Source organism: Ambystoma mexicanum, chromosome 14, assembly GCF_040938575.1.
Source record: "Ambystoma mexicanum isolate Mex_15411 chromosome 14, UKY_AmexF1_1, whole genome shotgun sequence".
NCBI classification, from domain to species: Eukaryota; Metazoa; Chordata; class Amphibia; order Caudata; family Ambystomatidae; genus Ambystoma; species Ambystoma mexicanum.
Genome location: NC_090940.1, coordinates 139,107,713 through 139,130,363, shown reverse-complemented (window position 1 = coordinate 139,130,363; position 22,651 = coordinate 139,107,713). Strand labels below are relative to the sequence as shown.

At 47.4% G+C, this 22,651-nt stretch overlaps 1 protein-coding gene across 1 annotated transcript in view; it reads left to right on the top strand.

The window, feature by feature from the left end:
- The window catches only part of LOC138527496 (matrix metalloproteinase-18-like), a 111,252-nt gene extending 89,157 nt beyond the window's left edge, over positions 1-22,095 (top strand). Inside the window, exons 5-8 of the mRNA XM_069638737.1 lie at positions 1,559-1,948; positions 14,677-14,840; positions 18,133-18,304; positions 21,222-22,095. Of these exons, the coding sequence (XP_069494838.1) occupies positions 1,559-1,948; positions 14,677-14,840; positions 18,133-18,304; positions 21,222-21,472 (977 nt within the window). The 3' untranslated portion in view covers positions 21,473-22,095. The remainder of the gene's footprint in view (positions 1-1,558; positions 1,949-14,676; positions 14,841-18,132; positions 18,305-21,221) is intronic.
- Positions 22,096-22,651: the final 556 nt, after the last annotated feature.

Genomic DNA, 22,651 nt, shown 5'->3' with positions numbered 1-22,651 from the left:
CTCAGGGAGTGCCAGAAAGACATGACGACAAGTCTGTAATCCAAGAAGGTGCACAGACCAGAGACAGCCTTGCTCACACCTCCTGAACCAGATCAGTTTCGCGTTCCCTCAGGGAAACCAGCCAATGCCAGTCCTCACAGGTGCAGCCAGTCACAGTAGGACCCACCCTGGGCAAGGAGAATGCACAGTATAAAAGCAGCCATCCGCATGTGCGGAGTGTAGGCTGTAGGGTGAAGGAGGCCCATATTTGGAGAAGGCAGACTGGACACTGGAGAGCAGTGGAAGAGGAAGCTGGAGAGATGGAAGGGCCTACACATGTAGTAGCAGTGGAGGGTAGTAAAAGGTGGGAACATCAGCAGTGGAGGGGGACAAAAGGAGGGGGTGGCACTTGAAGAGAACAAGGGGGATGTGATGAGATCTGGGGCAAAGAGGAGGAGATAGAAGAGACCAAGGAGGAGGTGTTAAACATGGGAGGCGATTGTGGAGAGAAGGAGGCGCTGGTAGTAAAGCAGGCGATGACATCTGAAGGCAAGAGATGGCGGAAAGTCAGCGGTTGAATGGAACAGTAACAGAAAATGAGACAAGAAAAGTGGGGATGGCGAGACCAGAAGCAGAATAGATCTCGGAGAAGTAGGTTGGGAGGACATCTGGATTCAAGTGTTAAAGAGCTGTAATAACAGGTTGCACTACAAGCCATTTCACTGGCTGGTTGTCCAACTCCAGGCCTCGAGGACCGGAATCGCAACAGGTTTTCAGGATATCTCTCATTAATATTCATGATGAAAAATATGCATACATTTAAAATCATTGTATGCAAATGTATCTCATGAATATTAATGAGGGCTATCCTGAAAACCTGGCATGGATGTCGCCTTCGAGGCCTGGATTTGGACAACCTAAATGAGAATTTTGTCAGATAGGTTTAGGCTTTATCAATAACCAAAATAAGATTAAATGAATGAAGGTGGTAGGGATTCTCAAAACATACTTTGGCGCAAGTAATGGAAAATGCTAACGCACCCCTCTTAACTTGCACAAAAACAGTTGCACAGCATTCTCAAATGTCATATCTGACACTATTGTGCATTTTTTCTTTAAAAGGTACATGAACTTGCAAAGAGTGATGGGAATGTTTCATTTTTGCAGCATTTCAGAATGATGGGCTCTTTACGACAAATGCACTCCCATTACTAAAATGTGCAAGAGGGCGGGTCCAACACAGAATTTGCACTTCAGCACAGCCTCCTGGAAGTGCGCAGGTCAGCTTTCTGGATAAGATGACCTGTACATTTCCCAAAAATGAGGCATATAAAAAATAGCACATCCTCAGCCCTTTTTTTCAGGAGCATGCCCTGCTGTTTCAATGAGTGCAGCAGCAGCCATCATACGTAGTTCAGGGGCCGCGAGGGGCTTGCCGAGCATGGGTAGGGATTCACAGAGACCCTATGTTGGTGGCATTTGCAAGATTACATTTGCAGTGTGTTACCTGTGCTCTTTGTACTGCATGAGAACTATTATTATCAGCCTTAAATTCCTCCCTTAAATATCCTCTCCCTAGGTATCAATCTGTTCCAGGTCGCGGCCCATGAGGTCGGGCACTCGCTGGGTCTGGACCACTCTACCATCCCCGGAGCTCTGATGGCGCCCACATACAAAGGTTACAATCCAGTATTCCAACTTCATCAGGACGACATCGATGCCATCCAGTCGGTGTATGGCAAGCCATCATCAAAGCTCCCAAATACTCCAGCTCCGGCCATCATCCCAGTTGCAAGTGGTACGAAGAAAAAGGAAGCGGAGACAAATTCCACAATCACTCAAACAGGACACAATGTAGAGTCACACGACGCCAAGGGAGGAGCAAAAACGCCAGCGGTTGACCTGTGTGGTGGACCGCCGATTGACACCTTCATATCTACAAAAAATGGATCCATTTATGTCTTGAAAGGTGAGTGTTGTCGGAAACTGGAAAAAGCGAAATTTGCTATAGTGCATCGACATTGTTTGTAAATACTCTTCTATTGGTGCAGCAGGGACACCAATGCTTTGGCGCCAACAGAAATCCTCCACAGAGAACCAATTGCCTGCAGGTGTAAGATGACTGGGGCTTCCAACAGTTACCAGATTGGTGAGGAAGGATAGCTCAGGGGCAAGGCGATGGTCTTGGAAGCAAGACAACGCAGCGCAACACAGGTTTGAATCCTGATCCCGTGCTTAGAAGCCACTCGCTGGTATTAAGCGTGCTATAAAAAAACAATTATAAATATAATGCACAATGGAACCATGAACATAACGAAAGATTGCTAGGTGCAGTCCGCCAGAGGATCTAACCGTTGCCACCTGACACTGGCCCACCAAATATGAAAAAAGAGAGGACACCTGTGTAGCAGGGCTTGACACACTTGTACATTTGTATTTATTGTACATGGTTTTTTGTATGGGGAGTCTCGGGAGGATAGCTCAGGGGCACGTGCTCGCCTTGGAAGCAAGACGACATGGAGCAACAAAGGTTCGAGTCACGGGTCCGCGCTTACAAACCTCTGCGCATTAAGCTCGTTATAAATAACCAATTTCCCATGTCTCACACTAGAATTAAATGAATAAAGGGCATTAAACCTGCTGCAGATTGGTGGAGAGAGGAACTTAAACTGGGGATGAAAAACAGACAGGCAAGGGAACAGAAAGGAGTATGTACAGAGAGGTTTCCGTTCATGTGAGGAAGGTAAGGAACTGGGGAGGAGAAGGAGACCGTGCCAAGATAGGGCAGTTGCCTGTTAAGTTGGAAAGTCATTTTTTCCTCTCCTTTTGCTAACTCCATTAGTCCCCTTGTCTTTTTTGTTGGATTTTAGACCATCCTTTTGTTGTCTGAGGAACTGCTATTAAAGACCCCCGCCCCCCCGCTGCTCCTTTATGGTGTGCTGCCATAGATAGCCCCTCTGCCCCTGGGCAAGTGTTCTGACCAAGAAAGTGTGTTGGGGAGTAGGCTGGTGGCAACTACATGTTTGTTTGTCTACACCATCGTTTAGCTACTTTCCAACATTGGTAGGCAAATGTTTCTTTATGGTGGCCATTGGGAATTCTAAAATCCGACATAGAGGCCATTTTATTTTGTGGTCTTTCTTTGTTTGGAACACTGCGAATGGCCAGAATGGAAGTTCTGCCTGTGCAGGCTCTTGTATGACTGCCTCCAGGCCCCCATGGTGTACGTGGGGTCCAGTTCTAATATTAGATGTGTGTCTACCAGACAATACAATCAGTATCCCAGATTGATTGCCCGGGAAAGTGCGGTTTGGCTGTCCTATCCTAATAGGATGGCCTCCCAAACTGGAATGCTGATTGGAGCACTTGGCTAGCCCCCACAGTCCTGTGCGAGTATCACTGGAGAGCCCCAACCAGTGCTTCAGATCAGACCAAATCCTTTTTGGAACCAAATCCTTTTAGCAGCGAGTTAATTTGGTGTTCAGATCTTTGCTGTGGGCCTGTGATTCTACTTGCAAAGGCGGAGCTCTTCTTCTCTCCATCCAGTGGACTCCTGCCTCATGCTCTTCCGCTCTTTGATCCAGTAGAGTAGGAATAGCTGGATCATCCTTTACTGCGGGCCAGTGTGTCTCCGTCAAAGCTCCAGCCTCCTTTGTATATGACGGGGCCAGATGTGGTTGCCCTGCTGTTGTGCTGTAACCAAAAGGCCTGCACTGTTGCTTCTCAATTCTTCTTTCTCCTTGTGAGACATGTGGCCTCAGACCCTGAATCTGTTTCTCGTCGTGGTATTGTCCTTCTGCCTGTGCCACCTCTGACCCGCATGCTGAGTAACCTTTATGCTTTCATTGATCCTCCTGTGCCCTCATTGTGGGATGCCTGTAAGAGATCCTCCTTCAGCCTGCGGTTCCAGCCTTCCTACCTTCTGGGCCACTGAACCGAATCAGGCTCTTGAAACATAGTCTGGCCGGTCCTGATCCTGACATCTAGAGAGACCCCGGCCTCCACCCTTTCTGGGCCCTCGTTGCAGCAGTCTTCATTCTGGCAAGGCATTAGCAGAGTTTGCCAATTACATTTTTCTTGATTAGCAAAAAACTTATTTGACTAGCAATTTTGTACCAATATTTTCAACGTCACCAGAAGTTTATTTGTTGCCGGGACATAAAATGAGCACAAATGCAGCATATTTGTGTACTGGTGAGTGTCTGTAAAATATAAAGTTTAGCTGCATGAATGGACACTAATAAATACATTTATATGATAAAAAAGGCTCTGAAACCAGTTTCAGTGCAAGGCTCTGTGCAGCTGGGTGCAGTCGCTGTTGTGCAGTGTCCTGTATATTGTATGCTTGCCCCATCATTTGCTGAGTTAGTAGAAGATTCCTAAATCAAACAGTTCACAGTGTTAAAGGAAAATCATAGTCTGAGACTAAATATGCAGTATGGAGAGCCGGTATTGTGTGTGCCCCCCCCTCCCCTTGAGTCTTTGTAGTAGTCTAGCTGCTGTGTTTTGGATCTGTTGAAGTTCTCTTGTGGGGTAGTCTGGCATACCTAGGTAAATGCTGTATGCATTGTCAAACCTTGAGGGAGGTGGTGTCATGCCTGCGCCATGGGCGCATCCATTTACGCTCAATTTGGACTATATGTTTATCATTTATTTACAACAGACTCTTGGATCCATCTATATTTACTTTGGGAACTTTATTTCCCATTTGCGAGACTTTGGTGCTTTATTATTATTTCCAACAAACTACGCATACCATAATGCACCTGGCTACAAGCATCGATTCCTGGCTGTTCCTAATGGTTATCAAAGGAACTACACCCCCCCAGAAGCCCTAGGGACTTGCCCTGCTTCCACCAGCCCAGGAACAGAAAGGGAGGTGGCCGATTGCCTGCAGGTGTGCTTCGCCAGGTGCAACCAATTAGCCTGCCCCTGTGCTGGGCTAGGCAGTATAAAGGCTGCTGCCTGCAGTGGCTCAGCCTCTGGCATCTGAGAGTCCTTCCTCCACCTTTTGCATCTTCCTACGGATCTTGTATGCTGCTTACCTTCACTCCTGCTTGGACCCTGCCTTGTTGCTTGCTCCACCATGCTGCCTCCAGTCATAGCCTTCCAGGCTCCCTGCCTCACAGCCCTGCTCCTCTGGGCTCTCCACACTGCAGCTGATCACGCTCTGCTGCCTTCCAGCCTCCGCCCTTGCCCTGCCGGGCTCTCCACATTGCAGCCGATCACGCTCTGCTGCCTTCCAGCCTCCGCCCTTGCCCTGTCGGGCTCTCCACATTGCAGCCGATCACGCTCTGCTGCCTTCCAGCCTCCGCCCTTGCCCTGCCGGGCTCTCCACATTGCAGCCGATCACGCTCTGCTGGCCTCCAGCCTCCGCCCTTGCCCTGTCGGGCTCTCCACATTGCAGCCGATCACGCTCTGCTGCCTTCCAGCCTCCGCCCTTGCCCTGCGGACCCTCTACATTGCAGCTGATCACGCTCTGCTGCTTTCCAGCCTCAGCCCTTGTCCTCTGGGCTCCCTGCCCTGCAGCCTGCCTCACTCCGGCTGCCTTCAGCCCTTGTCTTCTGGGCTCTCTGCTCTGCAGCCTGCCTCACTCCGGCTGCCTTCAGCCCTTGTCTTCTGGGCTCCCTGCTCTGCAGCCTGCCTCACTCCGGCTGCCTTCAGCCCTTGTCCTCTGGGCCTTCCTACTTTTCAGCTTATCACGCTCCGTTGCCTACTACCTACCTTTTCCGCTGGGTTCTCGGCCTAGCAGCCCTCTACAGTCCTCTGCTACCTTCTACGTTCAGCGGCCCTGTCCCTCAGGGTTCACTCCTTACTGCCCGGCCCTTACGGGATCCTTGCCGTGCAGTCTGCTTTACTCTGCTGCCCTAAGCCCTTTTCCTCTGGGCGTTCTACCTTACAGTCCTACTCCCGTGGGCTTACTCATTGCTTTCCTGCTCCTCTGAGCTCTCAACCTTGTTCCTTACTGTCCTCTGCTATCCTATCCTGTTACACGACTTTCCTTTCATTTCCTTCTGCTAGTTTGCTATCACCTCCTTTCCTGGATTTGTCTGTAGTATCTTCTCTTGTACTGTTTGTAGACCCTTTTGTACAGAGCTTATCTGTTGGTTCCCATCAGTCAACCTCTGCCCCTTCCCTTGTCCGGTTTCTACATTACAGACACCCAGAGCTGCTGTTCCAAGTCATGAGCAAACAGCGTGGGCCTCTGTTATAGCAAACTGTGCAGAAGGCTAGAGTATTTCCAAGGTTCGTGGAATACTCTTTTCCTATATCTGCATACACCCCAAGAGGGTATTCATTCTGTATCTTTTCCCTTGCTACTCTTGCTTACTCTTCGTTCTCTTTCCTTTCCGCTGTGTGTGTTCTTATCTGTCCACTTTATTTGGCACAACCACCCAAACCCTTTCTGGGTGTCCTGTGCCACTCTTAATAGAGTGCCACTCCTGACAGGTGGCAGCCAGTACACTGTGTGCAGTGAAAAGGCAGGGAAGATCTCTATGAGAGCCAAGATGGTAGAAGCACTTCTTCACTAGTGGGTTGATTTGGAGTTCCAGTGTGAGTCTGTTGTCCATTATTATGCCTACGCCCTTGATCATTTTAGATGGTCTAGGGCAGTTACCCATTTCCCAGGTAGCGGTGTTTCAGGTGCGGCCTGCAGTGAGACTATCATTCTTTCCATTTTGTTTAGGTTGAGTTTTATGTAGGTGGCTCTCATCCTTTCACTTATTTGCATGAGACAGTTGCTGTGGGTGGAGCCGGCGTTTCCGTTGTCGGCCATTTTGCATATGATTTGTGTGTTCTCTGCATAGTTGTAACAGACGTGTTAAAGATGAAGGGGTCTTTTGGGTCTCCATCAGTGTTGTTCAGACGAGGTTTGAAATAGGCCGTCCTCAATGCTTTTGTTACAATTCCGGTTTCAAGAGAGCAGTTCATTAATTTGCAAAAGTAGAAAGCTGGTGTTTTCTAGATAAGGATCGCTTTGTAGATGTTCGGGGCTGGGTTAATCAGAGAGCCCCTGGCCCCCGAATCTACAGGGAGATCCTTAACAAGGAAACACAAGCGTTCAATTTAACATCTGAAAATATAGCTCCTATCTTCGGGCTAACATAGCTCTGTTAATCTTCAACATTACTTTAGGAGAATGAAGTTAAAGTCATAATAGATGCCAACCAGTGTTTAAAAGAGCTCTGCATTGGCTTGGATACTTAACACTGTACCATTATAATGAATTGGCAGACCAGAAATGTGCATCAATGGTGAAACCTAGCATCAAAGGTGCCACTTCCAGCCTTGCCACACTTGTCGTTTTTCCATCAACCCTGCCATACCAGACTGATCTCTAGTTTAGCGGGGAAGGTGGGAGGGCCTATAGAAGAAGGGGGCTAGAAGTACAGAAGTCTCTACAGTGAGCAACCTTTTCATACTGCAACATCCCATCCAGCTTCCGCAAACTTGTGGGAGTTTATCCAGCATTCACACATTGAAAAAGAGAGGTGGGCCTGGCACTGTCAAACCACAATGATGCTGCAGGACTGCTTGCACAAATCTGGCATCAGCCCAGGAACTGGAGTACAAGCAGTAGTGACAGCAGAAAGCCGAAGGCGAGGTCCATGTAGCAGCCCTAGCAATGTCCTCCCACGGCACATGTCTCTGGAAGGCCACAGACGCCACTTTTGCATGAACCACATACTCATCATGAAGGCCTTTGAGGCGGGGGGCAACCTCTGACATTTGTAACCTTCAGCGATTTATAATTTGGCATTTATATAGCGCTACGAACCCTCGGGTATCTGAGCACTGCTTATTATTACCCACGGTGTGTGGTGCTCATTTATCGACCTCAGAAGGATGAAAGGCTGAGTTTGGCCCCGCCGGGATTCGAACCTGCGTTAGCAGGCTCTGCACGGAGGTCAAAGCGAGCGCTCTACTCGCTATGCCACTTGACCGGCAAAAAAAAAACACTCTCCTGGCCTGGCCTGCTGATAGTTCCGGATAGTTCCGGCCCCTACCAGCAGATAAATCACTGAAGCACCGCCACCATCACTAACGGAGCTGGCGCTTCGGTGTTTCCATTCCAATGGAGTTCTATGGGACTCTGCTGGGATGGGAACTTACCGTTCCGCTGCCTCCCTTACTATCCCAGTATTACCAGGAAATTGAGCGGAGGAAACGGTAAGCCGAGTTCGCCGGTAGGTGGCTGGTCTACCGCCAACCTCATAATGAGGGCCAATGTATAGTTAGCAACATGTGGTTATGGCTGTTACCACCAGGTTTCGACCCAGTCCGAGGGGGTCAATGCTATTAGCAATTTTGGCCGACCACCAAAGTGCCAGGGAATTAATATCCAGGTTTTACATTTTTTTCTTTATGGGAAAATCGGCTTCACGTGTCACACGCATGCTGCTTGCCCATAAGAGAAATCTGATGGAGAAAAAAAAAAGTTGGCCACCGAGAAAGAGAAAAGGGATGTTGTCCCGTTTCTATTTCCATGGCAGCCAAAAGCAGGTGAAGCAAGGCGCAGGAGAGATCAGCACAGGTAAAGGGGGGATAACTGGTTGGGAGGAGGAGGAAGTAGGGGTCTATTGCTGGGGGCACAGGAGGCCTGCAGGGCAACGGGTTAGGGCTTATTGACAGCCACAAAAAACAATGACAGAGAGTGGTGTGGGAGGCAGCCTGGGAGGAATGGAATATACTATCTGTGCAAGCCCACGCTTCGAACCTCCTGGCTGACCGGCACCAGTGCTAATTTCCAGTTCCTTTTATGGAGGTTTCACACGTGTTCACTTAACGCGTAATTTCCCAGCCTTAATTACTCTTTTACAGCTTGCTTTACCCTCTTTTTCCTCCAGTGCCAGGAAAAAGGAAGGTCAATGGCTCCCATGGGGGCCTAGGGCCTGGAAGAGCAGGGAGGATGCACCCAGTGGTGGACACCGCAATGAAGACTCCGCCCCATTATCAGGATATGCTTTTGGCCTACAGGCTGCCTGTGGCTGGTATAACTCCCAAGCCCTAGTCATCTTGGACAAACAAGGAGGCCTGGTGGGGCCTCCGACAGTGTTTGGCTCATGGATCTTGGATGTTTGCCTACATCAGGCATTTCTCCTGAACCTTTTGTGGGGAAACTGGAGCAGCCACATCCTGCAAGCAGCCCCCGTGATCCGTGAATTGTCTGGCCCTCCAACTCATGATCTGGCGGACGTCAGGAAACAAAGAGGCTCTGTAATGAGCATTGTCGCTACATGAGTGTTGGGACTCATCAATGCGTGGTCTCCCAAGATTTCGCGCGGGAAGCGTGCAACACAGAGGAAACCCAGCAGAGTCGGAGAAAGGCACCAGGAAGACAGTCGTGCCTCTGCGCTCCTCCTTAATGAGGGAAATCAGCCCTCCCATTGAAGTCTGTTTCCCCAGCAGATCCCTGCAGCAGCTGAGCAAAATACCATGTCTGAAGGCAGCCTCGTGGGAGCTCCAGCTAGCAGGGGATGTTAATAACCCCCAGTACATGTTCTATGCAATGATGCCAACTGCACTGGGGACAAGGAACTGAACTGTGAGCAATGCCCCTCCATCCTGGACAGATCTCCCACTTACCCTGTTCATGTAAGGTGTCAGAATAAACATCCAGTTCTTACACAGGTGTCCTGTGTCCACTGGGGGCCACTACAATGAAGCCTTTATATATTTATTTATTAGATATTTATAAGGCGCTTGTACAGCAGAAACAGTATTTCAAAGTGCCAAAAGGGAAGGAAGCAAGCTAACGAAAAACAATGGAAAAGGCAATGAATACATAAAAAAACAAAAAGCGGTCCTACTAAGCCTTGCGACATTCGGAACGTGCAAGTGCAGTGAAAAAGAAGGGGGGTTAGGGGGCATAAGTGCTATAATGTCCCCCGATGGGGGAAGTGCCAAAGGTGCCTGTTCAGGAGGCAATAGGTAAGTGCATGGGCAAAGAGGGAAGACAACCACCCGACCGGTAAGTGCAGGGCTTGGACAGACCACCTGACAGGCGGTTGTAATAGAGTATTGGCTTTAGGGGGGCGGTCAATCAAGGTGACATAAGTCTATTGAACATAAGAATATCATTAAGCTCAAGTATCAAAACCAATTGTCGTGTCTTACTGAGTGGTGCTTTGAGTCGATGCAGGATTTGGAGGGGGCTTTAGGGAGGATCCCCAAAATGGGAAGTGAGAAACCAGGGAAGGAGGGAGGGCCAGATGTGGGATAAGGTAATCGAACAGACCTGGGATGCAAACAAATGGAACATAGACTAAAAGTTCTGAAAAAGAGTGCTTAGTGAAACTACAAAGAACTCCCCCAGGGTGTCTTGCATAAGGGCACTGAGAAGGGCCTGCCGATCTCTCAGCTGGAGCCAGGAGTGCAAATGCAAGGCTCTATGCTGTGCACGGGCCCCTTGCCCTGTCGGACCCCCTGACAATCACTGTCATCATGCAGGCCACACAGGCGAGGGGGGCCACACTCTGAGCATGCTTCATTCATTCATTGGCCTCTGAGACCGCTTCTTGGTGCAATAACGAAGGTGTACAAGAGTTCATGCTATTACACGTCAGGACGCAAGGCAGGAGGGAACTGTGACATTTATGACTAATGAAGCATGCATTAGTCATTAGTGCATAATGATGAAAGGAAAGTGACGAGTGCAAAGGGGAGAACCCTGGCCCTTTGGGTACCTTGTATTAGTGAATACTGAAGCTGTTGAGGAGATTGAAGCTGCTTTAAGGTAGTAATGAGATATTGAGGAGATTATAGGGTTATTTTAATGTATATCAGGATTTTTCTTGTCCCTGTGGGATTTTATGTGATGTAAATGTTAAGGATTAATAATATGATATATTATGTCTTATTTGTATACAGGTTTTTATAAACCACATATATAATTTAAAAAAATTAAAAACATTGGTGCATACTAATGAAAGTGAAGAGTGCAATGGGTCTGGTGGGTTCCTGACCTCCACCAGTTTGGGCCTCCATGGCATCCATCACTGAGCCCTGCAAAAGAAGGCATCTGCAGAAATGATCGAATACAAAAATACCTAATGAGAAATGATCGAATTTATTTGGTCGAATTCGTTAGGTATTTTTGTACATTTTAAATAATATATAAATGTGGGGGTGGGGTAAGGGTATAGGTGAAGGTTAAAAAACAATTAGACCAAAAGGAATTCGGTCATTTTTTATTCGTTTTTTTTCTTTCTGATCAATTCATGGTAATCTGAAAAAGAAAACAGAGGGTAGGATGGAACGGCTTGATGAAATCCTCTGCCAGAGTAAGAGCCAGTTGGCCGGGCTTAACAGCTCACATGCAGTGTAATCAGAAGCACAGTGTGACACTGCCACGAGATCTGTAGGTTATCCCCAAACGTAGGCAGAATAGGGTGGCCAGCTGGCAGGTCCAGAGAGGAATGACCAGAATTTCCAGCAAGGTCTTAATAGAGGGGAAACAGGAAGGGGTGGGAAAAAGACAGTTAAAGCAACTTCTGCAAGTCCCTATGCCCCCACAGTCCATTCCTGCATGGCAGTACCTGCTCAATCACCCCCCACGTTGATGCCAGATTCTGCAACTCCTACATCCCCTATATATCCATCGTTAAGTCAACTTCAGAGTCATCGGGGAGGAAGGCATCGGACAACCATGGCTTCCTCACAATCTCACTGCGGCTTCCTCGCTGTCCTGCCTTTAGGACACACAACCCGCACAAGTGCCTCTTTAGGCATCAGTATTGTCCGCTGTCCTCTACTGCCATGGCCACGATCATGCAATTAGCGTTATAGGCTGACCTCCACAAGCAGCCTACAGTCAACCGCCCCACCCCCCTTGAAGCTAGCATCCATGGTAGACAGTGGTATCACCTCCACAGCTCGAAGACGCAGAGGGAGGATTAAAAAAGCAAAAACAAAACGATTTGACATTCTGGTGTTTGACAAACTGGTTTCTTCAAAACAAACGAAGAATAGTCACTCACAATTAATTCTGCAGGCAGGATATTGTCAAACCTATTGTTCATAATCCCATAGATCTTTAAAAATGTTCATATAGACCAGGCCTATGTCCTTCATCATTACTCAAGCCTTTAAGTGGCAGCATGCAGCAATCCTGACAGTCATCCTCATTATATAACATTTACAGTTTGAACAGTCATTGCCAGGGGTGTTGCTAGGTCTGTAAATGATCCGGGGCTATGCTAATTTTGGGACTGTCGGGATTGGGGGTTAGCTGGCCTTTTCGGTTGTAACCCCTGAGCTTCTATCCGGGGGTACAACCAAAAGACTGGGGGCTATAGCCCCCGCAGTTCCCCTGAGCAATGTCTCTGTTCATTGCTAGAGCTGATGGAGGCCAGGGACTGTAGCGGCAGTCCTATTTTTCATGGTGCCAAGATTGTCATTAAAATCAATAAGGTTAGTGATACATTTCCAACACAAACTCCTGCTTTTGTCGAATCCAGAATTGCACGCATCCAAGCTGAATCCGAGTGATTTGCCCGTGGCTGAAATTACCGCGGGAAAATCGTTCACATGACAAAGGTGTGAACTACCAAAAGTGTGCACCTTTCTCATGCAAACACACATACAAACTCACACCCACACACACACAACACACCCATAACACTCCCCCACCCACACCCCCAGCACACCCCCAACATAAACAAACCCCACTTACCTTGTCTTCACGCTGGGTTCCTGCAGCGCCAGTTCTCGTTCACTTCCGTGATCAGGAACCCGTGCTTCAGGGTCCTTTTCTTTTTTTTGAAACCAAAGGCTGCGGGGGTGTCCCCCGCAGCCCCCGCTCACTATACCATAAAGTATAGTGAGTGGGGTGATGCGGGGGACACCCCCGCCCCCCCCCTTTTTTTTATAATGCTACCACCAAAGGTTCGAACTTTTGGTGTTCGAACCTTTGCTGGGACCATTTTTAGAACAAAAGGTTCATGCGAACCTTTGGATGTGGGAAAATCGTGCTAAACCATCCAAGCTTACCTCAACACAACGATGGAAAGAAAGAGTCTCTGACCCAGAAATGTCCTTACCCAGCCTTGAGCCCCAGACTCTGTAACCAGTCCCTATCGCAAGAACACGTGATAACTACTTGGGGAATCCATATAAACCTGGTATCTAAAAAAAAAAACTTCTTTTAAAATTCACTATGATGAAGACGTTTGTGCATACTAAAACAGTTACCATTGATGAATTAAAAAAAAGCCAGAACATCTGGTTTCACAGCTGTAAAAAGATGAGAACATGATTCAGCAGAGTAACCCAACTTCGTTCAAAGGCTCAAAGATAGATGGCGGAAATTCGATTTGAACTCTGGTTTCGCATTCACAAATACCTGCAATATAGTCCATATTTTACCTAGAGAAAAGAATCCAGTAGATGATTAGATCCAGGGAACTCGAGTCTGTCACATCTTCACTGCCGGACCATTTCCTGGTAGCGACTACGGGATGGAGGCCAGTTCTTTCTAGGCCCTTGCCTCTGGAGAAAAAACTCACAGATAAGATTTCTTTCTAACTTACCACATAGCTCGCCTTCCAAACCACCATTTCAGGATGATCTCTCCCAGGCGTGCACAACAAGGCCTAGAGATGGTGAAATCTGTCCAGCGCATTGCACACATTCAGTGACGTACAGAGTGTGGCCACTGCTGGGGCCAGTGCACACCCAGGATGAGGGAACACATACTAACAACAAATAGAAAAAGGGGACAGATGTGCCTAGGGGTATTGAAGTAGGCTGGCAGAGAATAAAGATGAGGCTGTCAGGCCCACGATAAGAATAATTAGGCCAGGCAGTTGATGCCAACGTACAGTCAGTCAGATGGAAGGATGCTCCACCTGCAAGCAAGGAGATTGTCCACCCAAGTAGATGTTGACTCACATCAGGACTGTTGCCAGGTGAAAAGGCTGCATACCTCTTTCGCCTGATGATCTTGTAAACCAGAGTTGTCCAACTCGGGGTCTTGAGGGCCAGAATCCTGACGGGTTTTCTGGACAGCCCTCATCAATATTCACGAGGAAAAGTGTGCATACATTTAGAATCATTGTATTCAAATGTGTCTCATGAATGTTAAGAGGGGTATCCTGAAATCCCAGCATGGATCCTGCCCCTGAGGCCTGCAGTTGGACAACCTTGATGTAAACCTTGCTTCAATTTCAGTAGTGACTAGTTCTAAACTCAGATCTTTGTTATGTAAGAGTTGTATGTTTGTGTTCTGATACCTTAAACGCGCATAAACAGAGGTAATGTCCCAAAATATAAATGGTATTAGACTGGCTGTTCCCAGTAGGCTTTGGGGTAGACCAAAAGGAAATGTTGACTGTGCAAAGCATCAACGGCCAGGAAGACAAGACACTGCTTGTGACAGCACATGCAGTTAGACAGCATCTGCCGATGTTGGGTGACGTCACAGACCTTGGGCTCCCCAATCATGAGGGATTCCAATCATTTTATGATGTCAGACTGATGTTAAAGTGCATCTCTCCTTTGCATACACTCAGGACTATACATTCCGCAAACACTGTGCCGACAGGAAGGTACTCCAGGAAATGCTTAGACGCCCTCTACTCCTGCGTGAACGGAGGGGGCAAACCAGCTCCGGGCACGTCAAGGGTAGTGCCCCGGCTCCGGCAGGCCAGAATCTCCGCCTGTTAACGCTGCATGTTTTCATCTTTCTCTTTGCAGGAAAACATTTTTGGGAACTGAACCAGATGAGCAAAAATCTGGGGCCAAAGAAGGGATACCCCCAGCTGATCACTTCCAAGTGGAAGCTCCCAGCTTCTATTGACGCTTCTATACGGATGCAGAACCCCGTGGGGGAGCAGGATGGGAAACTCTTCTTTTTCAAGGTAACAACAGTGAGAAATGTACAGTATCTGGTCACCTGCATGCCCAGGAATTATAAACAAAATGGAATACTGCAAATTGACTAAGGAAAAAGCTCTACATTGATGACTGACTGGGTGCTCCAGCTGCACCTTATATTGAAAGAGAAATGCCTGTATTTCCTCTTTGTGTATGTGAGGTGACACCGCTGGCTCCCATGATCTTCCGGGGTCTTTTCATTTAAGTACCGGGGAAGGGGCATGCATGCTTACACGCTCAGATCACGGAGCTACTTCCACTTCCTCCTCCTCCTCCTCCTCCTCCTCCTCCTCCTCCTCCTCCTGCTCCTCCTCCTCCTCCTCCTCCTCCTTAAGGCAGGAATTACTCTGGTGACATAGCAGTCCAGAAACCACTGAATAAGACCAGCCAAGTCCGTCAAGGCGGATCCTGTGGCAGGGGGCATGTTTATGGCAACCTGGCACGTTCACCTTCTGTGAATTCCTGCATTAAAACATCATGGCAGGAAGTCACGCCATAAACGTATCCTCTCTGCGAGACCACATGGTTTTTTGATTTTTTTAACACAATGGACCTCATCACGCGTTGTGCGGTAGCTCTTAAATGCGTAAGTAACGGTATTACCGCTGCATTTGAGGGCTGGCACTATCACAGGTCTGGTGTGTTTACCCCCAGCTCAGAGCTGGGGATAAACTCGCTGAGAAAAAGCCAATTATCGGCACAATTGCCTCTGGTGGTATTACTGCGTGGAAATTGCACCGAAAATTCCCCATTGGGTCCAATGGTGCCCAATACCACTGGACACTAACGCTAATAAAGTTGGGTGGTATTTCAGCCCAGATAACGCCCAACTCGTGATGAGGCCAAATATGTTTTATTTTTAGTTTGTAGCTCTACTTATTATGATCAATCGATCTCCCTGTATACCTGAGGCGAATGTAGGTACAGTATGGCCTTCACAGTGCACGGCCATTTTGCTGACGGTTTGCTTAAAGAAGAAAATCAAATGATTGTTCTACCTGCAGTTATGCTGGCCCTACTCAGAGTATCCTAGGCTTAAATGTGTATGTCCTACTAGATGTGCGTCTGTGGTACTCGGGCTGTACGAACAGACTGAGCAGAAGCAGAAATACCTTTATGGAAATTCTGATATTGCCCACCTGGGAAAGAGGGTCAGCTGTGCCACTGAGCCTCGCATCAGGAACGCTTGACCTGCTTTGAGCCGGTGAAAGGATTATTGCCTCTTGGGCATCTACCGGCTTCTCTCTCCTGGAAATGGGGCCATGTGTGCCGCTTGTAGACACAATCTGACATCCATTGCGTGTGGCCCTCTATGGTCACCTAACATTTACTGCCTAGTCGAAAAACAACATGTAATTGTCTATGCTGAAGCCACCTTTCACGTGTGCTGCCCTGGGGGCAACTGTCTACATTTACCCATAGGCCAGTGTCCATGAGAATGACCGAGATGGTACATTTGTAGAGCCGTCCACCTCAAACCAATGGTCATTAAACAATGGAAGGTGGGGGGAGGGGTCGTGGTGGATCTGGGATCACTGCACGCCCCCAAAATGTTGACAATGAAAATGTCAAATCCGGAAATGGCACAGTGCAGTGATCTCATAGATCACTTTTTTTCATACCTGCTACCCCTTTACCCCCTACTTATTTTTCGGCGAAACACTTATTTCCGTGCCTCGACTCCTCCCTCCCCCCTGCAACGTCAGTTCCCTATGCCCAACGTGGATCAGAACTGGCATCGCAGGGCCCTTTTCCCCCAGAACTTTGTCCATCGCCATTTATGTAATGGAAGGGAGGGACACGCCCACAACCCCCGTATCCCATTTCACCAAACATGGGGAGCGAGGGACACCGCTGCATCCCCGCCCCCTCCCCAATAAACGCACATTCAGCATTTCTTGCTCATATTTTCTTAGAATGCCGTCGTGGCTAAGATGGCGCGGAAGTAGGACGGGAGAGCGCAGAGCTCCTGTGGCCGTCTCTGCCCCCTCGCGTCTCTGCGTCCTGCTGGACACCAGAGCAGGCTGGTTTTGTCCTAGGGAGGAATGTGGGGATAACACCCGGTGGGTCCTACACATAATTGACAAAGGTTGGAGGTCAAAATTAAGGACAGTGCTCCTTGTGCTAGATGCAGAGAAAGCATTTAACTGGGTTGGTAGGTGTCTAATGGATGGCGTGCTTAGAACATGTGGCTTTGGAGAAAATATGATTAAGATGATAAAGGAAAATTATGTGTCTCCAAAAGTGATAGTTGGGGTTAATGGAGCATTCTCACATCTATCTATGGTACAACATGGAGGCCCACTCTCCCCTCTGCTCCGATAATGGGCTCCAGAGTCTTGGGATCAAATTGGGGAAACGAGCAAGATCACATCTATTTGCAAGCTAGGCTCTCCTAACCTCGAATAGTAGCCAGGAGTCGCTCCGTGCAGTTACCACGGTAAGAGAATCCGAAACAGGACTCGAACTTAACAAGAACTACAGAAATAGGCTTTATTAGCCTGGAGATTCCTTTGGGTAAGCAAGCACTGACTTCCAACCAGGCATTTGTAGTGTAAGAACCGCCCCACGCTTTTGGCACTCATTGGTGGTCTCCCTCTGGCTAGCTTTCTGAAACCGAAGACTTATCTTTCCTCTGAGATTCTGGGTAATGGTTACCAGTGTGCTTCCCATTTGTTTTTTTCTTTCTGTTAAATCATCTGTGTTTTTATGACATTTTTCTAGTCCTTGGTATGATTGCAAACATATTCTATAGAACACTGAGTTAGCCACCAGTAGGGATGGTCTTTCCTAAATTAAAAACTATTGTTAAAAGAATTCATCTGGAGGAAGGAAATGACATGATGATATAACAAGTGCAAAGAGGTAATAAAATACAGAATGGTGTTAAAACTAGAAACAGACATTAAGGAAAATGTGCTGACGTTTAGAGCAGTCATTTCCAGAAGTCACTCCTGGCTGCAGTGCTTTGCAGCTCATCAAGACTTCCAACAAAACCATGTAAAGCGGTGAGTACATCACACTGGTGAGTGTCCAGGGCGAGGGAAAGCCAATAGGGGGTGCCGCCTAACTTTTAGGATTCTGAGACCCTAATATCGTGTATGCCATCACTGTTGGGCTTTGTGCCTCTCTATATAGGTTACTGTTTGGAGTTCATGTCTCTCTGAGATCACGTACTGTCAAGAGTAGTAATCCACCCACCCCATTCATTTCCATGGCATTGCCGCCCTCTCTATTGCTTTGGTTATTTGTTCTTTTTAACATTTTACCTACCAGGGGAATCAATACTGGAAATTTGATCAAGATCAGATGGAAGCAGGATACCCCAAGAAAATCGCAGAAGGCTTTCCGGGAGTCCCCGCTGATCTGGATGCCGCCTTCACCCAACCAGCCATCATTGCCAAAAGTGGCAAAATTATCCGAGGGGAGCGGATTTTCTTCATTAAAGGTAGACGTATTCTGCAGACACGTTAGGATTCTTCTTAACGACTTAAGAGGTTAATCAGAACACTTTGGTACAGACTTGCAGCGCTTCAGCTCCCTCCCACATTACCGGGGTATGCCTTACAGTGTTTTAGTATGCTTGCTGTCTCTAGCTGCCACTGGCATGGCTTTGTCTGGCACGGTGTAAAGCAAGGGCCCTCTGTTCCAGTATGCCCCAGCATAATCCTGGGGTACAGTGTCATTCCTCTCTGAGGATAGAAGAGGGTCGGTGGTACATGGTGGGCTGCAATGCATCGTGTCCGACTGCTGTTGTGTGATTTGTGTTGTGCGTGCAGGTGGGTAGTTGAGAAGAGAAGTAGATCAGTGTACCGTTGCCCTCCATTAGTGTTCTTAAGTAGAAAATCCTCTGAGTGGGAAAAAAAATGCCAGTTGGTAGATATGGCACACACTTCTTCCTTCTGGCTACTGACTTTGTTTGTTTGTTTATTTATTTATTTGTAATGCGCACCAGACCCAGGGGTAACCAGGCGCAGCAGAAGAATATGCGAGACTTACAATGTTACAGAAATGATACAGAAATACACAATATTACAGAATATACAAGTGATACAAAGGTTATACAGAGGTTCATCAAATACAATTTACAAATTTACATGGATACCGGTAAGTATGGGCACTAGTTAGAGATAGGATATGTTGGATGCGAAGTAGCAGGGTTCCATCAGACTTTACCAGCTTATGGGAAAAGAAGTGATAAAGGCAGCAAAGTTTCAAAAGGGTAGCTAGCTCCTGAACCGAGCAGCCACCAGAAGAGTAGGATGGTTGATAGCGCACTGCTGAACACTTGAGGTTAAATAGTGTTAGCACCCGGGAAGTGATATCACGCAGCCTCCCGGCAATCAGAGGATTCAGTAGGCAGGCAGGCAGTACCACACAATATTGCTGCCTTCTGAGCACACCCAGCAGGTGGAGACTGCCTTCTTTCTTCCTTGGATGCTGACACAAGCCTCTGCCCCCCCCACCCCCACACACACACAGCTCCCTCTCCCCACACCCCCACTCTCATCCCCTCGTTTCTCTACCACCACCACCCATCAGTGCTTCACAGCCCAGGCAATCTACTATGTCCTTTAGATAAAGTATGGGGCAAGGATCCCCCTTTTTTGTTTTCGTGGGTCCTATCTCGTGAGGGACTGAACTAAGCAAAAATATACCCCTCCCTTTTCCACTGGCCGGTGTGTGTGGTGCGCCCCACTGTAACAGATAAGTTAATTTGTCTGTGTTTCAATAGCAGATCATTGACTCCTTTTTATACGAAAAATAGAAACAATTTATTCATCATCAAACATGATTTTAAGCTATTTTTTGACTATACACAGGCTACAATTCTCATAGTGACAACATATGACAACACAATTTGTTTCAGAACTCCTATGAGTTCCATACCAACATTCATATAGAGCTTCTCTAGGTATGTCCTATGCAGAAGGCATGGTGAGGTTAGTATGCCGTGACTTAGTGTGTTGCTATCATTACAAGTCACCAATGTCCGCCATGGAAATGGAGAAGGGACTAGTAGTACCCTTCTCTGTTTTTCTTGGTGGCCATTTGTTATGCATTTTGTATCTTGAGGAATGGCCACCACATCATTTCGCTACTTAAATAGTATTAGCACCTGGGAAATCATGCTGGTGTGCTAATAGCTATAACCTGCAAGGGGGCGGGGGGGGGGCATAAATGGCAGCTAATGGTACCAGGACCCTCTTTAAGGCCCTTGCTTCGCTCTGAGCTGTAATTTGGGCTCTGGCACATTACCTGCCAGTAATGCCCCCCTACCTCAGTGGTTATGGCTTGAACAGAAACAGAAGAAAGCGCACTCATAGCAGTGCTGACGCTATAATATGAAAATTGACTGTGGTGAAGTATACCTGGCAGCCCCTTATGCAGGCGAATGGAGAAAAAGTTGAGACCAGGCTATGAGAGAGAAGACATGTTGCGAGAGAAGCGGAAAGGATGGAGAGAAAAATACATCACTGGGGTTGCAAAGACTAGGATGGAAGAGACAAACCAGGCTAGTGTGACAGACAGAAGCCAGGTAAGGAATCGGGAGCAGGGAGAGGGTGAAATGACAAGATGAATCAAACCAGAACGATGAGGAAAAGCAGGCCATTGGTTTAGGGCACTGTGTGACTGCTGTGAAAAGAATACAATTGGGGTCATTACGACCCAGGCGGTAAGTACACCAACTTTACCACCATGGTGTAAACTCCGTTTACACCATGGTGGATGGCGGATTTACCGCCCCATTCCAAGGTGAGTGGGGCGGTAAATCCCCATTTACCCTGTCCCATTCTCATTTTTGCCCCATAGGGCATAATGGGAGTGGGGAAGGCGCTAATTACGGCACCGTAAATTACGGTGCCGTAATTAGCACCAAGGCGGTTTAGCGCCATGGATTTTAACGGCTGCTAAAAGCAGCTGTTAAAATTGGAATCAGGCGTTAAGGGTTGGATAAAGAAGCTGCATCTACAGAAAGGCCAAGGGCCTAATGCAACAATTAGGGGAACCAGTGCCTAACATACGGGGCATTTATGTGAACCCTTGTGTACCACTTACACGTTTGTGCTAAGCTTCAGCACTTGAAAGCTATTTATTGGTAACAAGGTCATTTTACAGTTTGTAGGTACAAAATGTCACCTTTAAAGCCAAAGTCCTGTATTTGCTACTATAAAAAGTAAACAATATCCAAATGGACAGTGAATTTTTGCATCATGTAAATGGGGTTTCCTTATCACATTTCCAAATAGTACTGCATATTGGCATGCATTTTATCCTCGTTTCAGAATCCCAGCCCGACATCTGATCATGTTTGACTGCTTCCTGCCATGATATTAATGGCGTATTCTATGTTTGCTTCACAGGAGACCAATACATTTTGTACGACCCGGCCATTGGAAACAGCACCCAGCCACAGTCCCTTTCGGAGCACTGGGTGGGAGTCCAGGTTCCCATCACGGCAGCACTCAGCTACAAGAATGAGATCTACCTGATCGGCCCCAAGAAGTTCCAGAAAGTTCTGATGCTCAACTTCATTCAGGACACCGTATTCGCACAAATCCAGCAACCGAAGAATTTGCAGCAGCTCATAACGTGTGCTCCTGCCAAGATCTAATACAGGGCGCTGTACCTGTAGCGTCCAGCCATCCTGAAGTACAGTGCCCCTCCAGTCCACTATCCTCCGCTTCCACATCCCTACTTCGAATCCCACTCCAGAAGGACAAGGCAAGGCTTGGCGGCTGCTTCCTCTCTGCAACTCTCACCCACTTTGGATCAGGAGCACCTGGATCTTTCAGGGCCATCGAGGTGTCGGGTCTTCTTTGCTATCTCTTTGTCGCCATCTCGTCCCAAGGTCAATATGCCACCACAAAAGGTGTACACTGTACTCTACAAAGGTTACAAATAAAATATCATGTATTGCTGCCACCAAACACACCTTTTATGGATGCTACTAATTAGAATTAATCATTTATAACGCGCAGGTGGTTTCTAAGCGCGGGATCAGGATTCGAACCTTTGTTGCGTTGTCTTGCTTCCAAACGCATTGCTCTTGAGCTATAGATCTCTCATATTTAAAATGTTGTGCCATATTTTTGTTTTGTTGTTGTTTATGAAAGGCCAATTTCCTCCACTAGCAGGTTGCTTATCAAAACTCCTGGCAATTAATGGCATAACGGAAGATTGCAACATTTCCCTATCTGCTCTAAAGTAACAGTAAATATAGCACAAAGATGCATATATGTGGTATGTTATTATTAACAGTTATGCGTTGTTGGGGGAAAACCCATTCTCATAGTCCTCACCGGCGCTGGGTCAGTCATACAAGGCTCAGGTGATGTCCAGTGACAACATACGATAGTTTAAAATTCAATGGCAAAACATGTTGAGTCAGCATATCTGTGGCCGATGTACATTAGGGCTTAAAAAACAAAATTAAACACTGAAAACAGAAATGCTGTTTTTGATGAGGTCCACCTGTTGGCCACTAGCTCACGGTTAAGAGGAAATTGACAGGGGAATAGCCTGTTGCACTCTAAGCACATGAAAATACATGAGAAATAAATAAGTCCACATGTTTTGCGGCATAGGGGGTAAAGCCCCCAACAGAGGGTGGTTTGCTGTGATACATAGAGCCATGAATTTTACTGAGGTACATTGCCTTTCCATGTCTTTGCTTAAGGATGCTTTTGATGTTCCATTGTCAGTGTAGGTTTGACCCTGGGCAAGGAAGGTTACAACGTTTTCCTTGCAATAAAGTTATCAGTTTAATGGCAATAATTGCTGCGGATGCTCC